This window comes from Cannabis sativa, chromosome 4, assembly GCF_029168945.1.
Source record: "Cannabis sativa cultivar Pink pepper isolate KNU-18-1 chromosome 4, ASM2916894v1, whole genome shotgun sequence".
Lineage (NCBI taxonomy): Eukaryota > Viridiplantae > Streptophyta > Magnoliopsida > Rosales > Cannabaceae > Cannabis > Cannabis sativa.
The window spans coordinates 44,577,638-44,599,357 of NC_083604.1; the positions used below are offsets into that span (position 1 = coordinate 44,577,638).

Sequence of the window (21,720 nt, forward strand, 5' to 3'; positions counted from 1 at the left end):
TGCAATGATGTACCAAATTGTTACCAAACTCAAAGCCTTAAAGGCTGTCTTTAAGAAGATTAATCAAGAGGGCTTTACTGATTTACAATCAGCAGTAATTCAAGCAAAAAGTATTCTAGACAGATGCGAGAATAAGTTGCTCCGGAACCCTTTAACCAGCTCCTGCAACTCGAAGAACTTGAAGCCAGGAACACTTTCACACAAGCACATAAGAACTATCAATTATTTCTTCATCAAAAAGCAAAAACTAGTTGGATAAGAGATGGCGATGATAACACCGCGGTATTACATGCAAATCTCAAAGCTAGAAACAGCCAAAATAGAATCCTATCCATTGTGGATACTTAAGGAACCAGAGTAGATGACCCGACCAAGATCACTGAAGTATTTCTTGCCTATTATAAGCAGTTGCTTGGTACAAGAATGACAAATAGAAGGAAGGTAATAGATCAAGTACTTAATAATGGGCCCACTGTTACAATGCAACAAAGTGTATCTCTTTTGGCTCCTATTTCAGATGAAGAGATCAAAAAAGCCATGTTTGCTATTCCTAAAACTAAAGCATCTGGTCTAGATGGCTACTCCAGTTTTTTCTTTCAAGACAACTGGGAAATACTTGGCGGTGACATTTGTGAAGCAGTGAGATCTTTTCTTCACTCTGAGAAGATTCCTAAGGAGATCAATTCCACCACTCTTACTATCATTCCTAAAGTGAGATGTCCAAACACACCAATTGACTTTAGACCAATTGCATGCTGCAATGTGATCTATAAAGTAGCCACTAAAGTGATTCACTCTAGACTCAAGGATATCCTTCCAAATATTGTGGCTCAAAACCAGGGTAGATTTGTTAAAGGAAGGTTCATTGCCCATAACATAATGATCTACCAAGTCTTGGTCAGACATTATGGGAGGAGGTCACCAAAGGGTAATTGCATGATCAAACTTGATTTGTAAAAAGCCTATGATACAGTTGAGTGGGATTTCATTGAAGAGGTTGTAAGGGGGCTACTATTTCCTGAAAAGTTCATTACTCTTGTAATGAATTGTGTCAGAACTCCAAAATTCTCTCTTTTTTTTTCAATGGATCCCTTCATGGTTTCTTTGAATCCAAGAGAGGATTAAGACAAGGTGATCCCCTATCACCACTATTATTTGTCATTGGCATGGAATACTTGACCCGAATTATGAAAAAAGTAGGAAACAAAAGTGATTTTGCTTTTCACGAGAGATGTGAAGCCTTGAAACTCAATCATCTTAGCTTTCCAGATGATGTACTACTTTTTTGCAGAGGTGAATACAAAAGAATCATTCTTTTACTCCAAGGATTGAAGCTTTTTTGAGCCACATCAGGATTGCAACCCAATAAAACAAAGTCTGCAATTTATTGCAGCAACATGGCTAATTCTGATGTTACTGGAGTGCTGGAGGCATCATGTTTTTTAAGCAACAAACACCATTCAGATACCTTGGTATCCCCACATGCACCAAGAAGATATCGAGACAGGAGTGCACTGTTTTGATAGAAAAAATGAAAGTAAGAATTCGGTCTTGGAGCACTAGGAACATTTCTTTTGGTTGAAGGGTTGTTCTCATTAACTCAGTTTTAACAGCAATACACTCTTACTGGTGCCAGATTCTTAAGCTTCCAAAGAAGGTAATTCATGAGATTGAAGCTATTTGTCGAGCTTTCCTTTTGAAAGGTCAATATATGATATAGGGAGCTGGATTATTGGCATGGGAAAATGTATGCCAACCAAAGATAGCAGGGGGCTCGTGTTGGGTTTTGTGCCCTAAATAAAACCCATTTCAATATAATCAGATTTACTTATTAATAAATATCAGAAATAACATTTTATGTGGCATGGTTCAAATGATTTATTTTATGATTATATATATAATGTATAAATTCCATTTAAGTCCAAAACATATGAATTTGTTAAAGATTATAGTGTTGTCAGCACAGTGGAATATAATCTCAATTATATGTTCGAAAGTTTATTCCGTGATTTGTCAGAACACTGGATTTAGACTAACATGGTATAATCAACGATAGGTATTCTTACACCTTGGAAAAGTGTTATATCCTTTCCAGGACATTGGCAAAGTTTACCAGTATCGGATGTATGGAGTATACATCGGAAGGGACCGATATTGAAATTTGATTAGATATATTAAAACTTACCGTAATATCTAGTCAATTCAATATCACCTGTTGATCCTAGATCAAATGATCTTAATCCTGATATGGTTAGGTTCGATCTCAAGAGTACTATACATGTTCTTTGATTTGTTAGTTAAGCCTACTTTTGGGTCAGTGTGATACGTACATTTTGGGAACATGATAGTATAATTGAGTGGGAGCGCTACCATAACTATGGAATCTATAACTTCTATAGGAATTTAGAAGTGAAACGATGATATCCTTCGAGCTTGGCTAAAATTTATATTTAGAATCTTTCATTCTAAATTGGAAATTTTAATTAAAAAAATATATATATTTAAGATAAATAAATTAAAATAAGTTTCAAAAGAAAATACAACTTTCATTAAATAATGAGCTTTATTATTAGGATATTTGATCTCTATTGTTGGTTTTACATAGCTATTGTTTTAGTGAGTAATCCTCCCTAATGGAGGAACGTTCATTAGCAAGTTAGCACCGTTTAATCTCGAAAGATAAGTAATCTTGTAAGTTTTTTATAGAGTATTGATCACCCTAATGGTGGCGACTGTAGAAGACTTGCAAGAATATGAAACAAAGGTGGAAGCTCATAAGATAGAATAGCCTTGACTCTCGCCTAAACAGGACAATGCGGATTCCAATCTTGATCGAATAAAAGGTTGCTAGAATGTTTATCATTTTAGATGAGCTGACAACTCTATTCAATGGATGGTATCACTGCCTCTCGCCTAAACGGGACACTGATATCAGTTTGTTGAAGACCTTGGAAATTATTTAGGATTGTATGTTTTAGTATTTTCACTTGTCATTCCTACTTGCTATATGCTTAATAATTTCTTAATTGTGTCTGAATTTATATTGACCCATGTTATTTTCTGTTATTAAATTTTAGTTTAATTTCGAATCTTCATTGTTGGTCTAACTTGGTTTGATTTTCTAATGAGATAAATCCCTAATGGATTTTCACCATTAGACTAACATAATAGTGTTAGATCTCGAAAAGATAAGTATTGTAAATGCAACATCTAGCTGTTCATCAATTGATGACACCTTAGACTAGTATTTACAATATGAAACAAGAAGATTGTATAAATAAGATTACTTTGACTCTCGCTAATCAGAGCATCGTTGGATTCTTATTTAAAATGAAATTATCCTAATTCCTCTTAGCTTATTCATTTCGAATTTGCTCAATGACATATCATTGGATGAATGGTCTGTAAATCATATAAAGTCATTCTATATTTTCTCTTAAGAAATTAAATGACACATATGATTATATTCCCGAAATTCTATCCCAAAATGATATAAATCCTCAATCTTAGAAATCTCCTACATGTATGGGCAAATCAACTTAGAGTTAAATTAGTAGTGGTGGTCCAAGAAAGAATTACTCATTATACAGTTACACTTTCACAAGTGTTTAATAACCATTTTCTTCCAATGGATTCAAACTCTATGAGTTTAGTATTCTGTGACCAGAATCCACTTGCATTATTCTAAGAACTCTTTGATGTAACTAAACCTAAGTCATCAAAAGACTACAAACATTTTTTTAATCTATGGCATTTGTATCTTGTTCATAGTGTTTTTGACAAGATCATTCTCTGCAAAGAGTTAATATGCCTATATCCACTGAAATTAAGTTCATCTCATTCGCAGATGGATGTACATTCAGGGGTGGATATGAGTTTTCGTTGTATTCTTAAAACGATCACTCTAGATTTTGCCTTATGCAAAAGAAATTTGAAATGTTTGAAAATTTTCATGAATTTCTAGCAATGGTGATAAACCATTAAGGTAAGTGGTTAAAGATCTTGCGAACTGATAGGGGTGGAGAAATAGTTAGTAGATATGCAGTTCAAAGATCATTAATTTGATTTTTGAATTATATCCAAACTTACCTCCCCAGAAATTCGAGTTTCATATTGATGATTAGTTACTAGTCGTTGCCTAAATCCTTCTATGGTAATACAATTTCAGAATGATGCAATGGTTGTATACTTAATGTAAATCATTACTAGATTCATGGATGACCTAATCGAAATCTTAAGAAAAGCTAGAACTGCTAACCCTGGTTTGCATGTTTGTTAGCTATTCTAAGTAATTAGGGGTGGACCATCCCATAGTCATTAGATAAGAAAGTGTTTGTTTAAACAAATACCACTTTTCTAAGAAAATGACTAAGTCTGAAAATAAAGTAGCAAATAAAGGAGATAATTTTTCTTGATTCCATAAGTGTTCTATCATCTTATTCATTACAAGATGATCCCACTGCCTCTGTTGTCTTAACACAACCGAAGAGGTCAATACCATTTAGTTTTCTTAGACATAATTCACGGTACCTTGTCATAGTGGTGGAGTTTCTAGGAATCCACCTTCTTATGACTTGGAAGACACTAGTGATTAAAATCCATTGTGAGTTTAAACAAGTAATGGATTGTCAAGATAAGAAACTAAGAAGAAAGCCAAGAGAACTATGGTTTAATCCATTCACATGGAGTAACCTTAAGTTTTCTATTACAAGGACATAAAAGGAAATTTTCGTTAATAAGTCTATTCAATGGACTTAACAAAACTTCCTGTTCCTAGTATTATAGGTTTGAGTTCATCTAAACCTATGACTTGTGGTATACCTGGTAATTAATTACTCTAATGCAAGCAACTTACTTTAGTAAGATGCTGAAGCATTTTCTTTTCAATGGCAATCTATAGAAGTTTCACAACTTCTAGACATAGATTTTATCTAAGGAAAAGTCTCAACTATTCCAGAAAAGATAAAGCCATGAAAGAATTTCTTAAATCAACAGTGAGAGGTCTCAGATATGCTTTAGTATGCCTGAGACCAGACACCTGCTGTTGAGTGGGAGTAATGAGTAGGTATCAGATCAATCCCGGAGAAGAACATTGGAAGACAATCAAGTAAATCTTAAGATTAAGGAGAGGAACTATATGTTAATCAATAAGGGTGTGTTTAAAACTCTTAGACTACACCACATCAGTTTTCGAGACTTGCCTTTGTGCTAGAAAGTCTGCTGATCAAATGGTGATTACTCTGGGGGTGGAGTAGTGATTTTGGAAAAGTGTAAAAACCTATCTGAAGTCTCTTAGTCTACCAGAGAGAGACTGAATGTTAAAGTTGCAGGAAAGGTACTTATTCAGTCTAAGGAAATTTCTATACAATTGTGGCAAAGTTCCAACTTGTCTTAAGTACTACTGTTATTTCCTGAATAACAAAAAGTAGTTGCCAAAAGTATAGAATCCAGTATCCGAAGAGAGTAGCCATATAGAGAGGAATTTCACATTATCAAGGATTTTGTGATTAAGGAAGAGTAATGGTGGAGAAGAAGTTGTGTTTAATTCAACTTGTCAGATCCTATTACGAGGAGTTTATTACTACTACACTTGATTTGTATATCAAGGTGTTGAGATTATTTGAAATGCACATTTTGTATAAAACCCATTTCAATATAATCAGATTTACTTATTAATAAAGATCAGAAGTAACATTTTATGTTGCATGGTTCACATGATTTATTTCATCATTATATATATAATGTATAAATTCCATTTAAGTCCAGAACATATGAATTTGTTAAAGATTATAGTGTTGTCAGCACAGTGGAATATAATCTTAATTATATGTTCGAAAGTTTATTCCCTGATTTGTCAGAATACTGGATTTAGATTGACATGGTATAATCAGCGATAGGTATTCTTACACCTCGAAAAAGTGTTATGTCCTTTCCAGGACATTGGCAAAGTTTACCAGTATCGGATGTATGGAGTATACATCGGAAGGGACCGATATTGAACTTTGATTAGATATATTAAAACTTACCGTAATATCTAGTCAATTCAATATCACCTGCTGATCCTAGATCAAATGATCTTAATCCTAATATGGTTAGGTTCGATCTCAAGAGTACTATACATGTTCTTTGATTTGTTAGTAAAGCCTACTTTTGGGTCAGGGTGATACGTACATTTTGGGAACATGATAGTACAATTGAGTGGGAGCGCTACCACAAATATGGAGTCTATAACTTCTATAGGAATTTAGAAGTTAAACGATGATATCCTTCGAGCTTGGCTAAACAGAGATAAATGGTGGAGATCTCATTTCACTTTGCTGAAATATCATTTATACTAAGCTAAGTGTTTTAAGGATAAAAAACATTGAAGGTGTAACGGTAACTTAGTGCCTTTTCAATGTAGATCATCTATTAGAGGGTCATTGATCACATTAGGATTATAACAATGGATAACTAATGACGTATCTATATCATGGAACATATAGAGCGTTCTATATGACTGAGAGTGCAATTCCAAGTTCTAAGTGTGGATTCAATAAGGAATTAATAAGTTAGGGAATTTACTTGGTAAATTCGGTTCGACTTATTGGAAGCTTGGTTATATAGACCCATGGTCCCCATACTAGTTGAGACTATACTGCTTGTAAGACTCAGTTAATTGATTTTAATTAATCAATTAAAATTCTAAAGTGAGACTATGTCTACTTTATGAATTTTCACTAAGCAAGGGCAAAATTGTAAATAAAAGAGATTCTAGGTTTATTTATTAATTAAGAGACTTTACACGTCTAAATTAATAAATATATTAAATGGTAATATTATTTAATAATTATTTTTAAGTTATTAAATAATTAGAATTGGCATTTAAATGGTTAAATTGGAAAATTGACATTTTTGAGAAAATAGGAATGAGAAATAACAAAATGGGAAAGTTGCAAAGTGAGACCCAATTTCCTTATATGGGCCGCCCACTATGCATAGGCTTTTACCATTTTATTTTTCCATTATTTTAATGCCACACAATTCTAACCTAAACCTAGAGGGCATTCTATAAATAGAAAGTATTGGCTTCAGGAAACTCATGACTTTGAACATTGTTTCCTTCAGACAAAAGCCAAGCCGCCCCTTCTCTCTCTTTTCTTCTCTAAAATTTCGAATTCCCTTGCGTGATAGAGTAGTGCCCACACACATCAAGTGGTACCTCAATCATAGTATCTAAGACTGTGGAAAATCAGCATCAAAGAAGGAGAGAAGGAGATCCAGATTTAGATCTTGATTATGCTCTGCTACAGAAAGGAATCAAGGGCTAGAGATCTGAATGGAAGGAGTCATATTATTCCGCTGCACCAAATGTAAGGTTTTCTTAAACTCTTATGTGTTTATTTTCATTGTTTTAGAATTCATATTAGGATGTTAATGAAACATACTTGGTAGTAAATCTAGATCCTGGTAAAATATTTCCAACAGCTCGGGCATCAAGAAAACAGCTAAATGGAATTCAGCAGCACTTTTTAAATATATGTGGGCTCTAGCAAATAAGGAGGATAATCTTTTGGTTAAATGGGTACACACGGTTTATATCAAAGAAGAAAATTGGTAGGATTATCAAGCTCCTAGTCATGGAAGTTGGTATTGGAAGAAAATAATTTCATCCAAGAACCAAGTAAAAAGCCTCATTGATGTACAACAGTTTTCTCAAAAGAGATACAAAATTTCAGCAGGTTACAACATGATATGTCCCATTCAAATAGGGTGACTTGGAGCAATGAAGTTTGGGGAAGTTTTAACACACCCAAACATAGCTTTATCATATGGCTGGCTGTGCAAAATCGTCTCAAAACCAAAGAGAGATTGCAGCGATTTCAACTGTTTACTAATCCTATTTACAGTCTCTGTATGTCGTCGATCGAGACAACTGATCACCTATTTTTTAGGTGTTCCTTTACCTTTTACTGCTTACAACAGGTAAAGGAATGGCTTTCATGGGGAGCTTGAGCTAAGACCTTGCTCAGTTGCTCAAACGGATACACAAAGCAAAAATCAGCAGGTTTAAGAAGAACATGTTGGCAACAGCTGCTACCCATCTGGTATACTCAATTTGGCATGTTAGAAATGACCGAATTTGTAATAATCATGTAGAAAAAAAAGATGTAATTGTACAAAGAATTAAAAATAGTGTTAAACATAGAATAGAATTATTTTAGCCAAAAAGGATTGGTCAACAAGATAGAGAATGGCTTCAATCATTGTAAAAAAGTTGATTATGAGGTCTTTGACATAAAGATGTTCTTTCTTTATAATTGATCGTAAAAGTTTTGTGAATTAATAATAAATTTACTGATTTATAAAAAAAAAAAATATGCAAAAAAAAAAAAAAACATGCATGGATGCATGCAACTGAATTTATTATATCATAAATTACTTTGAGTTTTTAAAAAATAGATAGAATTCCTGCTATAACTATAATGTCAACCGTAATACAAAAAAATTGGGTCAAAACTTCTCCTAATATAACGAAGACATAAGTTCCTACTGGTAGAGACAAAAGTAGTGCTCCTACTATAGCTGGCTAGTTGACTGTTATATATATTTAATAGATTGTTACTTGTAAGGACATCTCTATTTTTATTATTTAAAGAAATTATAACTAATTTTTTTTACGACGATGTACATTATATTTATTGTAGCTATTTTCAAAATATTTTTTAAATAATATATATAATATTAAAAATAGGATTCAAAACAAATAATAAACACGAAACTAGATGGTTAAATTCTATATGCAATACTTTGAATTATTTAAAAAAAAAATGAAAATTTGTAAATTTATTATATGACAAAAATTCACATCATCATATAAAAAATTGATTTATAAAGTGCTGAAAAATAAAATATATTTCTACGGATAGGAGAAAAATGGTGCAGTACTTACACAATTTTTTATATATATATACATACATAGAAAAAATTTATAGTAGAGAGATCACTTTTATCTTCATTAGTAAGAAATATATTTATTTTTAGCACTTATAAAAATTATAAGTGAAATTTTATTTATGATTGTGTATTTGAAAAATTTAAAATTATTTACATCATCCAAAACAAATTTAAACATTTAGCTGCACGTGTGTTTAAAAAAAACAAATACATATATATGAAACTAAATCTTTGAACTATATTTTTTATAACATAATTTATTGATAATTTTTTTTAACAAAAAAAAGAATAAAATACTATAACTATAATAAAGAGTGTCATATAAAAAATAATTTATAATTTCTTAAACGGTCAAAAATATAGATGTCCCGGCCTACTCATAGGGAGGAAAGTAGTGTTGCTACTATAAATTATAGAGTATTGCTATAGATATCAATGTTGCCTAGGACAATCTGAATGTGTTCTAAAAACTATTATATTAAAATATATGAGACGTGATACTTAGTTAGACCAATGATAATATTTTACATAGGAATATACTATAGGTACTACTAGTATTATTTACCATTTCTCATACTCTATAGTATGTAACTCTCAAGATTAATCCTTAGGCCATATATAGCATCATAGCAAGGTAGTTTCTTAAACACTGCTTGCTTGATATTTGGACAAGCAATCCTTACAGATATGTATACGTTCTACATCTAATTTATTAACAACTTTTTTGGTGGTCCCGTCTTACAATAAAGTAGCTCCCTTTTCTCACCACACATGTCTCTTCTTAACGAGTCCTCTTCATAGTCGACCTATCACCGATTAAGAAATTTTAATTTTCACAAGCTAATAATATCAAACTTTCAAAGGTTTCTCTATTATAGAGTGCCTCTCTCTCTCTCTCTATATATATATATTATCATCAGTAAATATATACATTCATATACACAGACAAAGAGAAAGAAAGAGAGAGCATATATTATATATACATCTAATTATAGACCATCTATTATCAATTCATTATCAAGTGATATAATTAGTTGCCCTAAAACTCAGCACAAGCTCATATATAAGTCATTGGTATATATATAAATATTAAAATGAAGAAAACATATTTGGCTGTAATTCTGATACAAGCCATCTATGCTGGGATGAACTTGCTCTCCAAGGCGGCTTTCGATGGAGGCATGAACAACTTCATCTTCGTTTTCTACAGGCAAGCAGCAGCCACTGCTTGCTTAGTCCCCGTTGCTCTCCTCCTCGAATGGTAATAATCAATATTCTTTTTTTTTGTTTTACATTTTTTCTGGTACATCTCAAAATCCAATTAAGGATTCTGTATTATTTTGAATATTATATTATACATATAAAGAATCATTTTGTATATTAAATTATTTCTGTCAAATTCGTTGATTACTTACTACACTGCTAAGTGTATTAACACAAACCCTTTTTGTTTTGTTTTTTTACAGGAAAACTGCACCGCCGCTACCTTTCCGTACCTTCTGCAAGATTTTCCTTCTTTCATTATTTGGGTATGTACAAAAATGATTTTAATCAACTAATTCTGTTGTTAATTCAACCATTTTTGTAAAATAGTATATAGTTTTTTCTTTGTTTATCTCTCAGAATCATCTATATATGTTTGTTGCATTTAATTCGATCGACTGTAGCTGTTGTATTTTTGCTTCCTTTCTTAAATTCGAATATAAGCTGAAAAGTTTTAAACCACGTGCTTAAATTGAATATATGAACGGTACTGTGTATGTATCAGGGGAAAATAAATATCTGTCAAAGGATTATAAAGAAAGGGAATAATAGCGCATACTTTATTATATTATTATCAATAATATCACGAGTCATGACATACCCAAACATGAAGAAACTACGTAATTATTATACACACAGTATATTTGTACATTAGTGTTTAGTGTAGTGTTCGAGTATATCTATATATAATATTTGACTAATATTATGTAGTTTAAAAAAAGAGAATGATCCAAAATGTATACGATCCAATTATTAATATTTTTGGGGCCATATTTTTTGTTTTGTAGGATAACGTTAAGCTTGGATATATATGGCATTGCTCTTATTTATACCTCTGCTACTCTGGCTGCTGCAACCACTAATTGCCTCCCTGTTATCACTTTCTTCTTGGCACTTCTACTCAGGTAATTGTTAACATGTAAATAATTAATTTTATACGTATAATGTTTATATGTATAAGCTAGTAAATAAAATATATAATGTAAATACGGGGGAGATTATTAATTTTCTTGTATATATAAATAAAAACAACGAGTACTGTATATTCTAAATACTTTTTATATGATGGTACAAGAGACATCTCACTAATTTTTAGAAATTCTAACTAAATTATATTGCATAAAGACAGAGCTCTAAATAATTAACCGTATGTGTATAAGAACATAATATACACCCATCTATTGGATTATTTGAAACATATATTTACTACAGTAAATTATTTAATTTTTTGTGGCGTTTGATTAGAAGGAATGAAAATATAGGAATAAGAATGAGAATGAGAATATGAATAGGAATGGAATAAAATTTAAAATACATAAAAAAAAATTGATAAAAAATGTATTAATTTTTTTCTTATCATACATTGGAATGATCCTTCTTTTCATTTTAAAATGGAATAGTCATTCCACCAAAATGATCAAAAGGTCATTCCATTGATCAAATGACATTCCAACATTTTAATATAGAACTAAATAGAAGAATGGAATAAAGATTTTTTCCTTTCCTTTCTATTCCATTTCATTACCTCCAACCAAACGCCATTAAAATTCTTGGTTAATAATGGTGTTCTATCCAAAAACTCAAATAACTAAATTTATATTATTAAAAATCTAATTCTTTTAGACTATTAACCATCTATGCCACTTTTTTTTTTTCTATAAATTAAAATACTCAATCAATTGCATGTGTCAGAATTAGATTGGTTTACATCCATCACCAATCATCTCCGTATTAAAATATTCCCATGTACAATATATTCAAACCAGATTGTTCAAAAAAGGAAACCAGATCATAAATTATTTAAAGTTTTACCATTATAAAATACATCATATATATGGAAAAATTTAAGTTATATTATCAGTAAAAACAAAAAAATCCTACTATATTGGAGGAAAGGTGATGTTCCTATACATTAAATTTCTAATGTAATGATACATATATTTTGGGTCCGCACTTGTGGAATAGTAGCTATATATAGCAATTAATTAAAGGTTATTGGTACATATAGTTTATTTTTGTTTTATTTATGTATTATTTTTTTATTATATAAATCACATAATTTTATTTTGCATCAACACATCAGAATAAAAAAAATTTACTTTTAGTTACAACAAAACTTGTGACTAAAAGTAAAAAAATTATGATTAATTATAAATCATAATTTTTATGTTGTGACTGAAAGGTCCATAACTAAAAGTATTAATTACAAAAATTACAATTTGTTGTGACTAAAACTAAATTAGTGACAATAGGTAACTAAATATACTATGTTCTACTCACAAATAATATTTTGTTGTGACTAAAAATCATATTTAGTCAAAAAAAAAATATATTGTAATTAAAAAATTATTACTAAAAATAGTAGTTTTTTGTAGTGCATCTTTACAACCTACACAGTGCATTTAAACAAGTTTAAACTTCTACTTACAAAGACACATTTTATTTTTGTTGTTATGCTACAACTGTAGCTATAGGAGATTTGTTTTCTGGATTGAGGGGTTATTAGGGGGGTTTTTGCCATAATCATCAAAGAAATACAGTATAGATCAATAGTTAATAAAATCTATGTATGTATACATATGATCAGTCCACTTCCATTATGTGTCAGCTAGAAATGAAAAGAGCGTTTTTGTTTGTAAGTATAGGAACTTATCAATACAAGCTATGATTGGACAATGAATACAAAGAACCCAAAAGCTTGTAAAAGTTACAGAGCTTAAGAGTTAGGCCTTTATTTATAGAAGTAGCAGTACAAAGAAGAGAAAGGAAAATACAGTTGGAAGTAGAAAACAGTTACAACAGAAATAACAGAATGAATAACAGACTCATAACTACTTGACTGTATCATCCCCCCTCAAGCGAAAGGGTGTAACACAGACTTTAAGCTTGGATTTCAAGTAGGCAAATCTGTCCTTTGATAAGGCCTTAGTAAGTATATCAGCAACCTGATCAATAGAAGGAACATATCGCACTTCCAATTCCTTGGCAAGAATTTGGTCACGAACAAAGTGTAAATCGATCTCGATGTGTTTGGAGCGGGCATGAAACACGGGATTAGCAGCAAGAGATGCAGCGCCCTGATTGTCAACCCAAATTATAGGAGCTGTGAAGGCCGAGAAGTGTAATTCAGAAAGAACATATGACAGCCACTTGACTTCAGCAGCAGTATTGGCAAGAGATCGAAATTCACTTTCGGTGCTACTTCGGGCAACCACATGTTGCTTTTTGGCGGACCAAGAGATAAGGTTGTCCCCAAGGAAGACAGCATATCCTCCGGTGGAGCGTCTGTCGTCGGGGCAACTTGCCCAATCGGCGTCAGAGTAGGCATGAAGACTGAGTTGGAGACAAGGTTTGATGTGGAGACCTTCATGAATGGTGCCTTTCAGATATCGAAACAACCTCTTGCAAGCCTCCCAATGGACATTTGTGGGGGCATGAATAAATTGGCTCAACTTATTGACAATGAATGCAACATCAGGTCTCGTGAGGGTGAGGTATTGCAACGCACCAAGTGTACTCCTGTAAAGTTTGTGATCCGAGAATGGTTCACCTGTAGACAAGGACAATGAATGAGTAGAACTTGTAGGACTTGGGCTTGGTTTAGCACCCTCCATGTGCACCTTGACCAATAGATCCGAGATATACTTGGATTGAGACAAATAGATACCAGTCGAGTCCCTTAGAACCTCTACTCCAAGAAAATAGTGAAGAGGACCTAGATCTTTTAGGGAAAATTCTTTGTTGAGAGCAGAAACAAGTTGAGAAATTAACCCTTTGTTAGGACCAGTCACTAAAATGTCATCTACATAGACAAGTAGGATGACTAAAGTGGCACCAGCACCATGAACAAACAAGGACGTGTCTGACCGAGAAGCAGTGAACCCTTTTTTGAGTAGAGTGGCCTTGAGCTTGTCATTCCAAGCACGGGGGGCCTGCTTGAGACCGTAAATAGCTTTGTGCAATTTGCACACATGAGTAGGCCGATTGGGGTCTTCAAACCCAGGTGGTTGAGGCATATACACCGTTTCTTGTAAGTTGCCATGGAGAAAGGCATTTGACACATCAAGTTGAGTGATAGGCCAGCTGAAAGAGACAGCAAGTGTGAGAATAATTCTTACAGTTGCTGGCTTGACAACCGGACTAAACGTCTCAGAAAAATCAATCCCGGGAGTTTGATGAAACCCCTTTGCTACAAGCCGAGACTTGCATCTATCAAGTGTACCATCTGCATTGAGTTTCACTCGATGAACCCATTTATTTCCAACTAAGTGCATGTCAGGGTGATAGGGAACCAATGTCCATGTGTGGTTTCGGATAAGAGCTTGATTTTCCAATGTCATTGCAGCATGCCATTTAGGATCAGCTAGTGCTTGCTTTAGTGATGTAGGTTCAGTTGGGAGGAGTGATTCAGGGAGAGGATGATGGGTAGAAAGGTAGGCTTTAGGTTTGTGAATACCACTCTTAGATCTTGTTTGCATAGGATGCTGGTTTGTAGGTAGAGACTGTGGTAGAGAGGATTCTGGGAGAATGGATGGACACGGGTCTGGAGGTAATATTGTGGGAGTGGGTGATATGGGTGTGGGGTGATGTGTTTCTGGTATAGGAGAAGATGGTGGGTCAGGGGTTGCTTCAGGTGATGCAAGTTGGAGTTGCTGAGTTGGTGCTGCAGCATTGTTGTTCTCAGTAGCAGATGGAGAAAATGTATTAGTGGACTGAGAAATTGGAGGAGTACAAAAACTCAACAAAGGAACAATATTGTGAGGATTGGAGAGTACCTGGGATGTTGTTTGGACAGCAAGTGCAGGAAACTCAGCCTCATTGAATTGAACATTTCGAGTAATATAAACTCTGCCAGTTGAGCTCTCACACAAGTACCCTTTATGTTGTATTGAGTAACCAATAAAAATACATTTTGCAGACTTCATAGACATTTTGTGAGACTGATATGGTCTGAGTAGTGGGAAGCAAGCACACCCAAATGGTTTAAGAAAGCCATAATCCGGTTCTTTATGAAACAAACAGTGGTAAGGAGAGTCATTGCCAAGAACTAGTGAAGGCAGCCGATTGATAACATATGTTGCATGTTGAAAGGCATGCCACCAATAGGATAGTTGTAAACCAGATTGTGCAAGAAGAGTCATCCCTGTTTCATTAATGTGGCGATGTTTGCGTTCGGCTCTCCCATTTTGCTCATGGTCATGAGGACATGAATGCTGAAAGTGTATGCCATGTGTAGCTAGAAATGATGCAAATGTGCGATACTCACCCCCCCAATCCGACTGAACTTTTTTAATGGGAGTACTAAATTGCTTTTCAACTAGTTTTTTAAATTGAAGAAAGATGGGGAAGGCTTGAGACTTAAGAGTCATTGGAAATATCCAAGTAAACCGACTAAAGTCATCAACAAAGTGAATATAATAGCGAAAGCCTTCTTTGGATGGTTCATGAGATGGCCCCCACACATCCGTGTGAACCAATTCTAAGGGCATAGAGGCCCTTGAGGAGGATAAAGGGTGATGAACTTTATGTGTTTTACCAAGTTTGCAAGCATCACAGAACTTGAGATTTTTTAAGGAGCTACTAATATTGAGTTTATTGAGGACTGTGGCTAGAGTCCGTGGGGCTGGGTGTCCTAATTTAGAGTGCCAAATATTGATATCTTTATGAAAATCAACATGAAAAGCCTCAGATAAAGGTGCTGAAACATCAAGATTTTTATTACTATCAGAAGTGTTACAAGATGAGGAAACTGTAGAAACAGTTTCTTTATTACAAGATGTTGTACAGACAGAAGCATTAGAAGTGGTAGAGGCTTTTGTGGCTAAGTGACACTCGAGCTGGACAGGAGCAGAAGAGCCTAAGGACTTTGTCAACACGTACAAGCCATTTTTAACCCTCCCTTTGAGCAAGACTTTCCCGGTTATCTTGTCCTTAACAAAACAACAAGTGGTATGAAACTCAAGAAAAACATTGTTATCTTTGGTTAGCTGAGAAACACTGACAAGGTTTTTGGTTATTTTAGGAACTTTAAGAATAGAATGCATATGTACAGGAGTGGAAGAGGATGGGAGAGAGTGGTTACCTATGTGAGATATTTGGAGTCTTTTGCCATCACCTACAGCAAGTGTGTCATGACCATGATAGGGAATTTCATAGTCTAGATTTTCCATTCCAGTGGCAACATGCTTGTTGGCTCCTGTGTCAGCATACCACTCAGCATCATGGGCAAAATCCTGAACCATGGGAGAGCTATAGGGAGCCACATCTTCTTCCTCAATTTCTGTAAGATAAGCATGAGAATCACCAGACTTGGGAGGAATGAATGTCTTGTCAAACCTATAGTGGCAAACGGCAGCAGTATGCCCAATCTTGAAGCAGACTTGACATAGGAGTCGAGAGGGGGCCATTCCTCGACCAAAGTATCTGCCAGAAGGGCGATTAGAGTGAGAAAAGCCATGTACACGGTTTGGATTTGTTGCAGATCGAGAATTAGGCAAACCAGAAGCAAATCTTGGGGAGCTGGTGGTGAGATTTGCCATTAGTTTTGACGAAGAGTCATTGACAGTAAAGTGGCGTTCAAGGCGACTTTCATGAGTGAGGAGAAGAGATTGGATCGACTCAAATGAGAGATTGTCGACTAAGCTGGTAACATGAACAACAACTGGGTCATACTCTGGCCCTAACCCATTGAGAAGATGCATTATCAAATCACTTTCGTCCATTGGATGCCCAGCTGTGGATAAAGAATCTGCAAGAACTTTAACCTTGTCATAATAATCCGAAATGGAAAGGTTACCTTTCTGGATTGTTGATAATTGGGACTTGATCTGCAACAATCTTGCTTTCGATTGAGAGGCAAATCTCTGTTCCAAGGCTTTCCATGCCGTGGATGAGGATTCATATTGAGCTAAAGAACCAAGAATGGTTTCGGACATTGAAGATCTGAGCCAACTGAGTAGCAGTTGATCCTTTCTGCGCCAGGCCGAGAATTCAGGGTTGACATTGCCATTAACGAGTTGAGCTGGTGGAGGAATACCAGTGAGGAGAACATCATCAAGGCCATGGCCAATAACAGTAGGGATAACTTGGGATTTCCAAGCCAAGAAATTGGATCTGTCAAGCTTGACAGTAAGAGATGAATTTAGAGAATGCTGGAACGGATTCCAGGATGAAGAAGAAGCAGTCGGTGGTGGTGGTGGTGGCCCTTGAGTCTGGGCAGTGGTGCGCGGAGGATTGTCGATGATTGAAGGATCCATTATCGACTTTCGTCAATGGCTTCTGATACCATATAGGAACTTATCAATACAAGCTATGATTGGACAATGAATACAAAGAACCCAAAAGCTTGTAAAAGTTACAGAGCTTAAGAGTTAGGCCTTTATTTATAGAAGTAGCAGTACAAAGAAGAGAAAGGAAAATACAGTTGGAAGTAGAAAACAGTTACAACAGAAATAACAGAATGAATAACAGACTCATAACTACTTGACTGTATCAGTAAGAGTGTGAGACAGAAAAACGAGATATATATTTATATACATATATATGTGCATGTTTGGACAAAAAGTTCATATGGTCGAAGACAAAGAAATTTATTAAATGTCGTTATGCTTGTACTATATGCATATGCATGTGGCCATATGTCCATAGATATTATCTGAATTTTTGAATTCAATTATTGCTAAGATCACATGATCAAAATTTAAAATATATCATTAATGATTTTGAATTTGGATGAGCATATATATATAATGCATGAGTTCATGTAATTTCACAATGAATGATCTGCTATTTTATCCCACAAAATCATTTTCATTTCTTCAAATAAGTAATTTGAATACTATGTTAATAATGCAAGTTACTTTTTGACTTAACGGCACCCCCTCGTTCTCTTGGTATTTCATGATATCCATTATATATAAAAAAAATTATAGCATACTATTAATTATGTACACTACGTGTACATAAATTACAAGAGTGTTTGATTAATTGACATGAAAAGTGAGTATATATTGTTGCTAATGATTAATTAATTAATAGGATGGAAACTTTGAAGTTGAGAACCAAACCAGGAATGGCAAAGCTTCTAGGCATAATAGTGTGCATAAGTGGGGTGTCTTGCCTGGCTTTCTATAAGGGCCCTTCTTTCAATCACTTTTTGCATCTTCAACTTTTTGGTGTCCACCATAACTCCCAACATCGTGATCAGTACCATTCATCTGGAAATTCTTGGATCAGAGGAGTTTTCCTCATGCTCCTTTCAAATTTCTTCTGGGGCATATTTCTTGTTTTCCAGGTACGTACCTACGTAACGTATTATATATAGTAGTTAGATAGTTAGTGCTAATTTTGTCCGGACATGCATTTTAGTATAAATATTATTGAAATGTTTTATTCGTGACGTAACCTAAGCCTAATTTGTTTGTGATTAAAAATAAATATACAGGTGCAATTGATGAAGAGCTACCCTTCTAAGCTTCTTTTAACAGCTCTTCAGTGCTTTCTGAGCACTGTTCAATCGTTTGCCATAGCCATTGCATTGGAAAGAAACCCATCCCAGTGGGAGCTTGGTTGGAATGTCAGACTCCTTGCCGTGGCTTATTGTGTAATCACTACTCTTCCTTCTACTACATATATTGCTTCTTCTTTCTTTCTTATAAATATTTTGAGAATTTAAAACTATATTGGAAAAAGTAGAATAGAGTACATGCTAATAAGATGTATGTTATATATATCTTTTTTATATATAAATATATAAAATAAGTCTAAAAAAAATAAGATGAATGGCACAGGGAATTGTTGTGACTGCTGTGACATATTACTTACAATCGTGGGTTATTGAGAAGAAGGGACCTGTTTTCCTAGCCATGTCAACTCCCTTAGCTTTAATTATTACAATCTTTTGTTCTGCTATTTTCTTGGGCCAGGCCATCACCTTAGGAAGGTAATTTCTAATATTATTTTTACTCTTATTATTTAATTAATTTGAATACTTCGCTTATCTATCTTCCTTTTGTTTTATGATTTACGTTCTTATTGCAAACTGTCACGAATATTTTCAAACATTCTTTATATTTTTCTTTCCTAAAGGGAATAATTTTCATCATTCAACATTTTTTCATTTTATATCTACTAATTTTAATTTATTATTATTATTATTTATTTTGCGGGGAGGGATGGCTGTAGGTAAGCAGTATTAATTATAAATACCATACAGATATATTATGACCACATTTAGATAATTATGATAAAAAATATTTTTATTTACTTAAAACAAAGTTTATAATCATTTTTACTAAATTTATTTGATGATCTCGGGACTTAATTGTTACAAGAAGTATTTGCAAGAGTTTTTTTTTTTTTTTTCTCACTATTTTAGTGTTTAATTATCAACTTAAAAGTAAAATAATTAATTTTTGAAGTAGATTTTCTTCTTCTTGTTGTTTTTTTTCTTTTTTTGTTGTTCGTGAGCGCTACACCCCCACCCTAACACCTAGGTCTGTCGTCCCTGACCACGTTATAAATCTTCTTTTAAATAAAGAGGAAAGAAAAACTAAATTCCTTCAAAATTACTTTTTGACTTTTATAAAAAGATAAAGGATTTTAAAGATTTTATATTTAGAGTATTGTTATTAAGTATTAGTAGTACCTAACCCTTCTTCAATATGTTGCGTTGTGATTGGTTAGTGATATTCTTTAAAAGTTATTACATTAAATTACATAGGACCCGATACTTAATTGAACCAATTAAAAATATTAACACATAGAAAAATACTAGACACCACGAGTGTCCTTTAACATTTCACTATTTTAAAAACACCCTAACAAATTATTACAAGTAAATATATATAATGCTATCAAAAAAAAAAAGAAAAGTAAATATATATATAATATTTGCATTTGCATTTGCTGTGTAATTTATAGTCATTTTCTACTTTTGGTTGCAGCATTTTAGGTGGAGCTTTTTTGATCGTAGGTCTTTACAGCGTTTTGTGGGGAAAAAGCATAGAGCAAAAGACCAATAGTGTTGTTGAGAACTGCCAGCAAGCTGATAAAAAAGAAGGTTCAGAATTGAAAGAAATAGTGTTACAATAAGCTTTGCCTAGTGTTTAGCATATATAGATACATAATGTATTTATTTTGAAGGAATATAATTTCTTGTGGAAAAATAACAAATATATATATAGATAAATAAAGCTGAGTTGTGGTAAAAAAATTGTATGTAACTACCTTTCTACTATTTAAAAACTACCTTTATAGTATTTATATGTGTAAGTAAATTTTTTGATGGTAACATTTATAATATTAGTTTCTTTTTTCTTCTTTTTTTTGCTATCACATTTTCTTTAATAACTTTTTTTTTGAAGAACAAGATCTGTAACAATAGATAAAACAATGTAGTATAGGTTACAAAGATCTAACAAGAATATGAAATACAATTACTCTAAATAACCTCTTTATCAATTCGTAATGCTAACTGGGCAAAATTATGAACCAAAATAAACGAGTTTCTAAGAACAAATTGAATGGAAACAATAGGATAAAACAAAGAGGACTCTATCTTCTGAACCAGATCTCTGAACAAGAATATTTGTCTCTCCATTTGCTTGTAATCTTTTTAATTAAAACTTGACAGTCAGAGACAATGATATCAAGAGGAAATTGCACTGCCAAGCTATAATTAATAGCTCTAAGGGGGAGATTAGTGATGGTTGAAGAGTAACATCCTGCAATAATTGCACCTTGATAGTCTTGAATCACAGCTTCGTAGCCATGCCTACAACTTTAATCTCTGACAGAAGCATCCACACTTAACTTATACTTTCCAGGAGAAGGCAATAAGGTATCTAGGTTTGATGAAGCATTGGATCCTTCACCTTGATTGGAATCAGAATTAGAGATGATCTTGACTTGAGCTTCAATATAATCCTGCAGGTAAGAAGTAACATAGGATTCTATTTTTCTGAAAAGGGCTTTTGAGCTGTAAAGAGAGATTTGTTGCGGTAATTCCAAATTAATGGTCCACATAATACCGAAAAAATACAGGCAAATCATCCTTATTTAACAATTCAAACCCTCTTAAAAGAAATTCCTTGGTGTGACAATGCTTATTCTTATTGTAAAAGCTAAAAAACCTAGTGTTCTTTAAACACTTACCAGCTCTAGAACACTGAGAGTTAGAGTCAATCTTATGAGCACAAAGAGAGCAATAGGGATTATCAAGCACCTTCTTATAGAAATGATTGTGACTTGAAGGAAGAAGGTGATTAAAGGCCTTCCAAACAAAATGCTTGATCTTTGGGAGAATTTTGAATGATAAAACAGCTGTCCATCAAGGTTTAAGGAGGTTTGGATTGAAAAAACTAGGAGAAAATTGAAGAGAGTTTTCCAGGTGATAAGCTGAACAAACGGTAAGAATACCAAAAGGATGATGTCCCCAGATGAGATAATCCTTCTTAGTCGGGTCAATAGGGACTTTAAGCACAGAATTAACTACATCATTGGTAAAAAAAATGAGTTAAG

At 33.5% G+C, this 21,720-nt stretch overlaps 1 protein-coding gene across 1 annotated transcript; it reads left to right on the forward strand.

Annotated features, from left to right (window-relative positions):
- Nucleotides 1–9,739: 9,739 nt before the first annotated feature.
- LOC115712439 (WAT1-related protein At5g64700) lies at nt 9,740–20,530 on the forward strand. Its single transcript, XM_030640711.2, has 7 exons — nt 9,740–10,198; nt 10,404–10,466; nt 10,989–11,105; nt 18,238–18,493; nt 18,644–18,802; nt 18,990–19,141; nt 20,145–20,530. Exons 1-7 carry the CDS (start codon nt 10,032–10,034, stop codon nt 20,290–20,292), a joined length of 1,062 nt encoding a protein of 353 aa, XP_030496571.2. The 5' UTR covers nt 9,740–10,031; the 3' UTR covers nt 20,293–20,530.
- Nucleotides 20,531–21,720: the final 1,190 nt, after the last annotated feature.

Coding starts and splice junctions, on each gene's coding strand:
- LOC115712439 (XM_030640711.2), top strand. CDS start 10,032: ATGAAGAAAACATATTTGGCTGTAATTCTGATACAAGCCATCTATGCT. Junction 18,494..18,643: donor GCATATTTCTTGTTTTCCAG/GTACGTACCTAC, acceptor ATAAATATACAG/GTGCAATTGATGAAGAGCTA. Junction 19,142..20,144: donor CAGGCCATCACCTTAGGAAG/GTAATTTCTAAT, acceptor TTTTGGTTGCAG/CATTTTAGGTGGAGCTTTTT.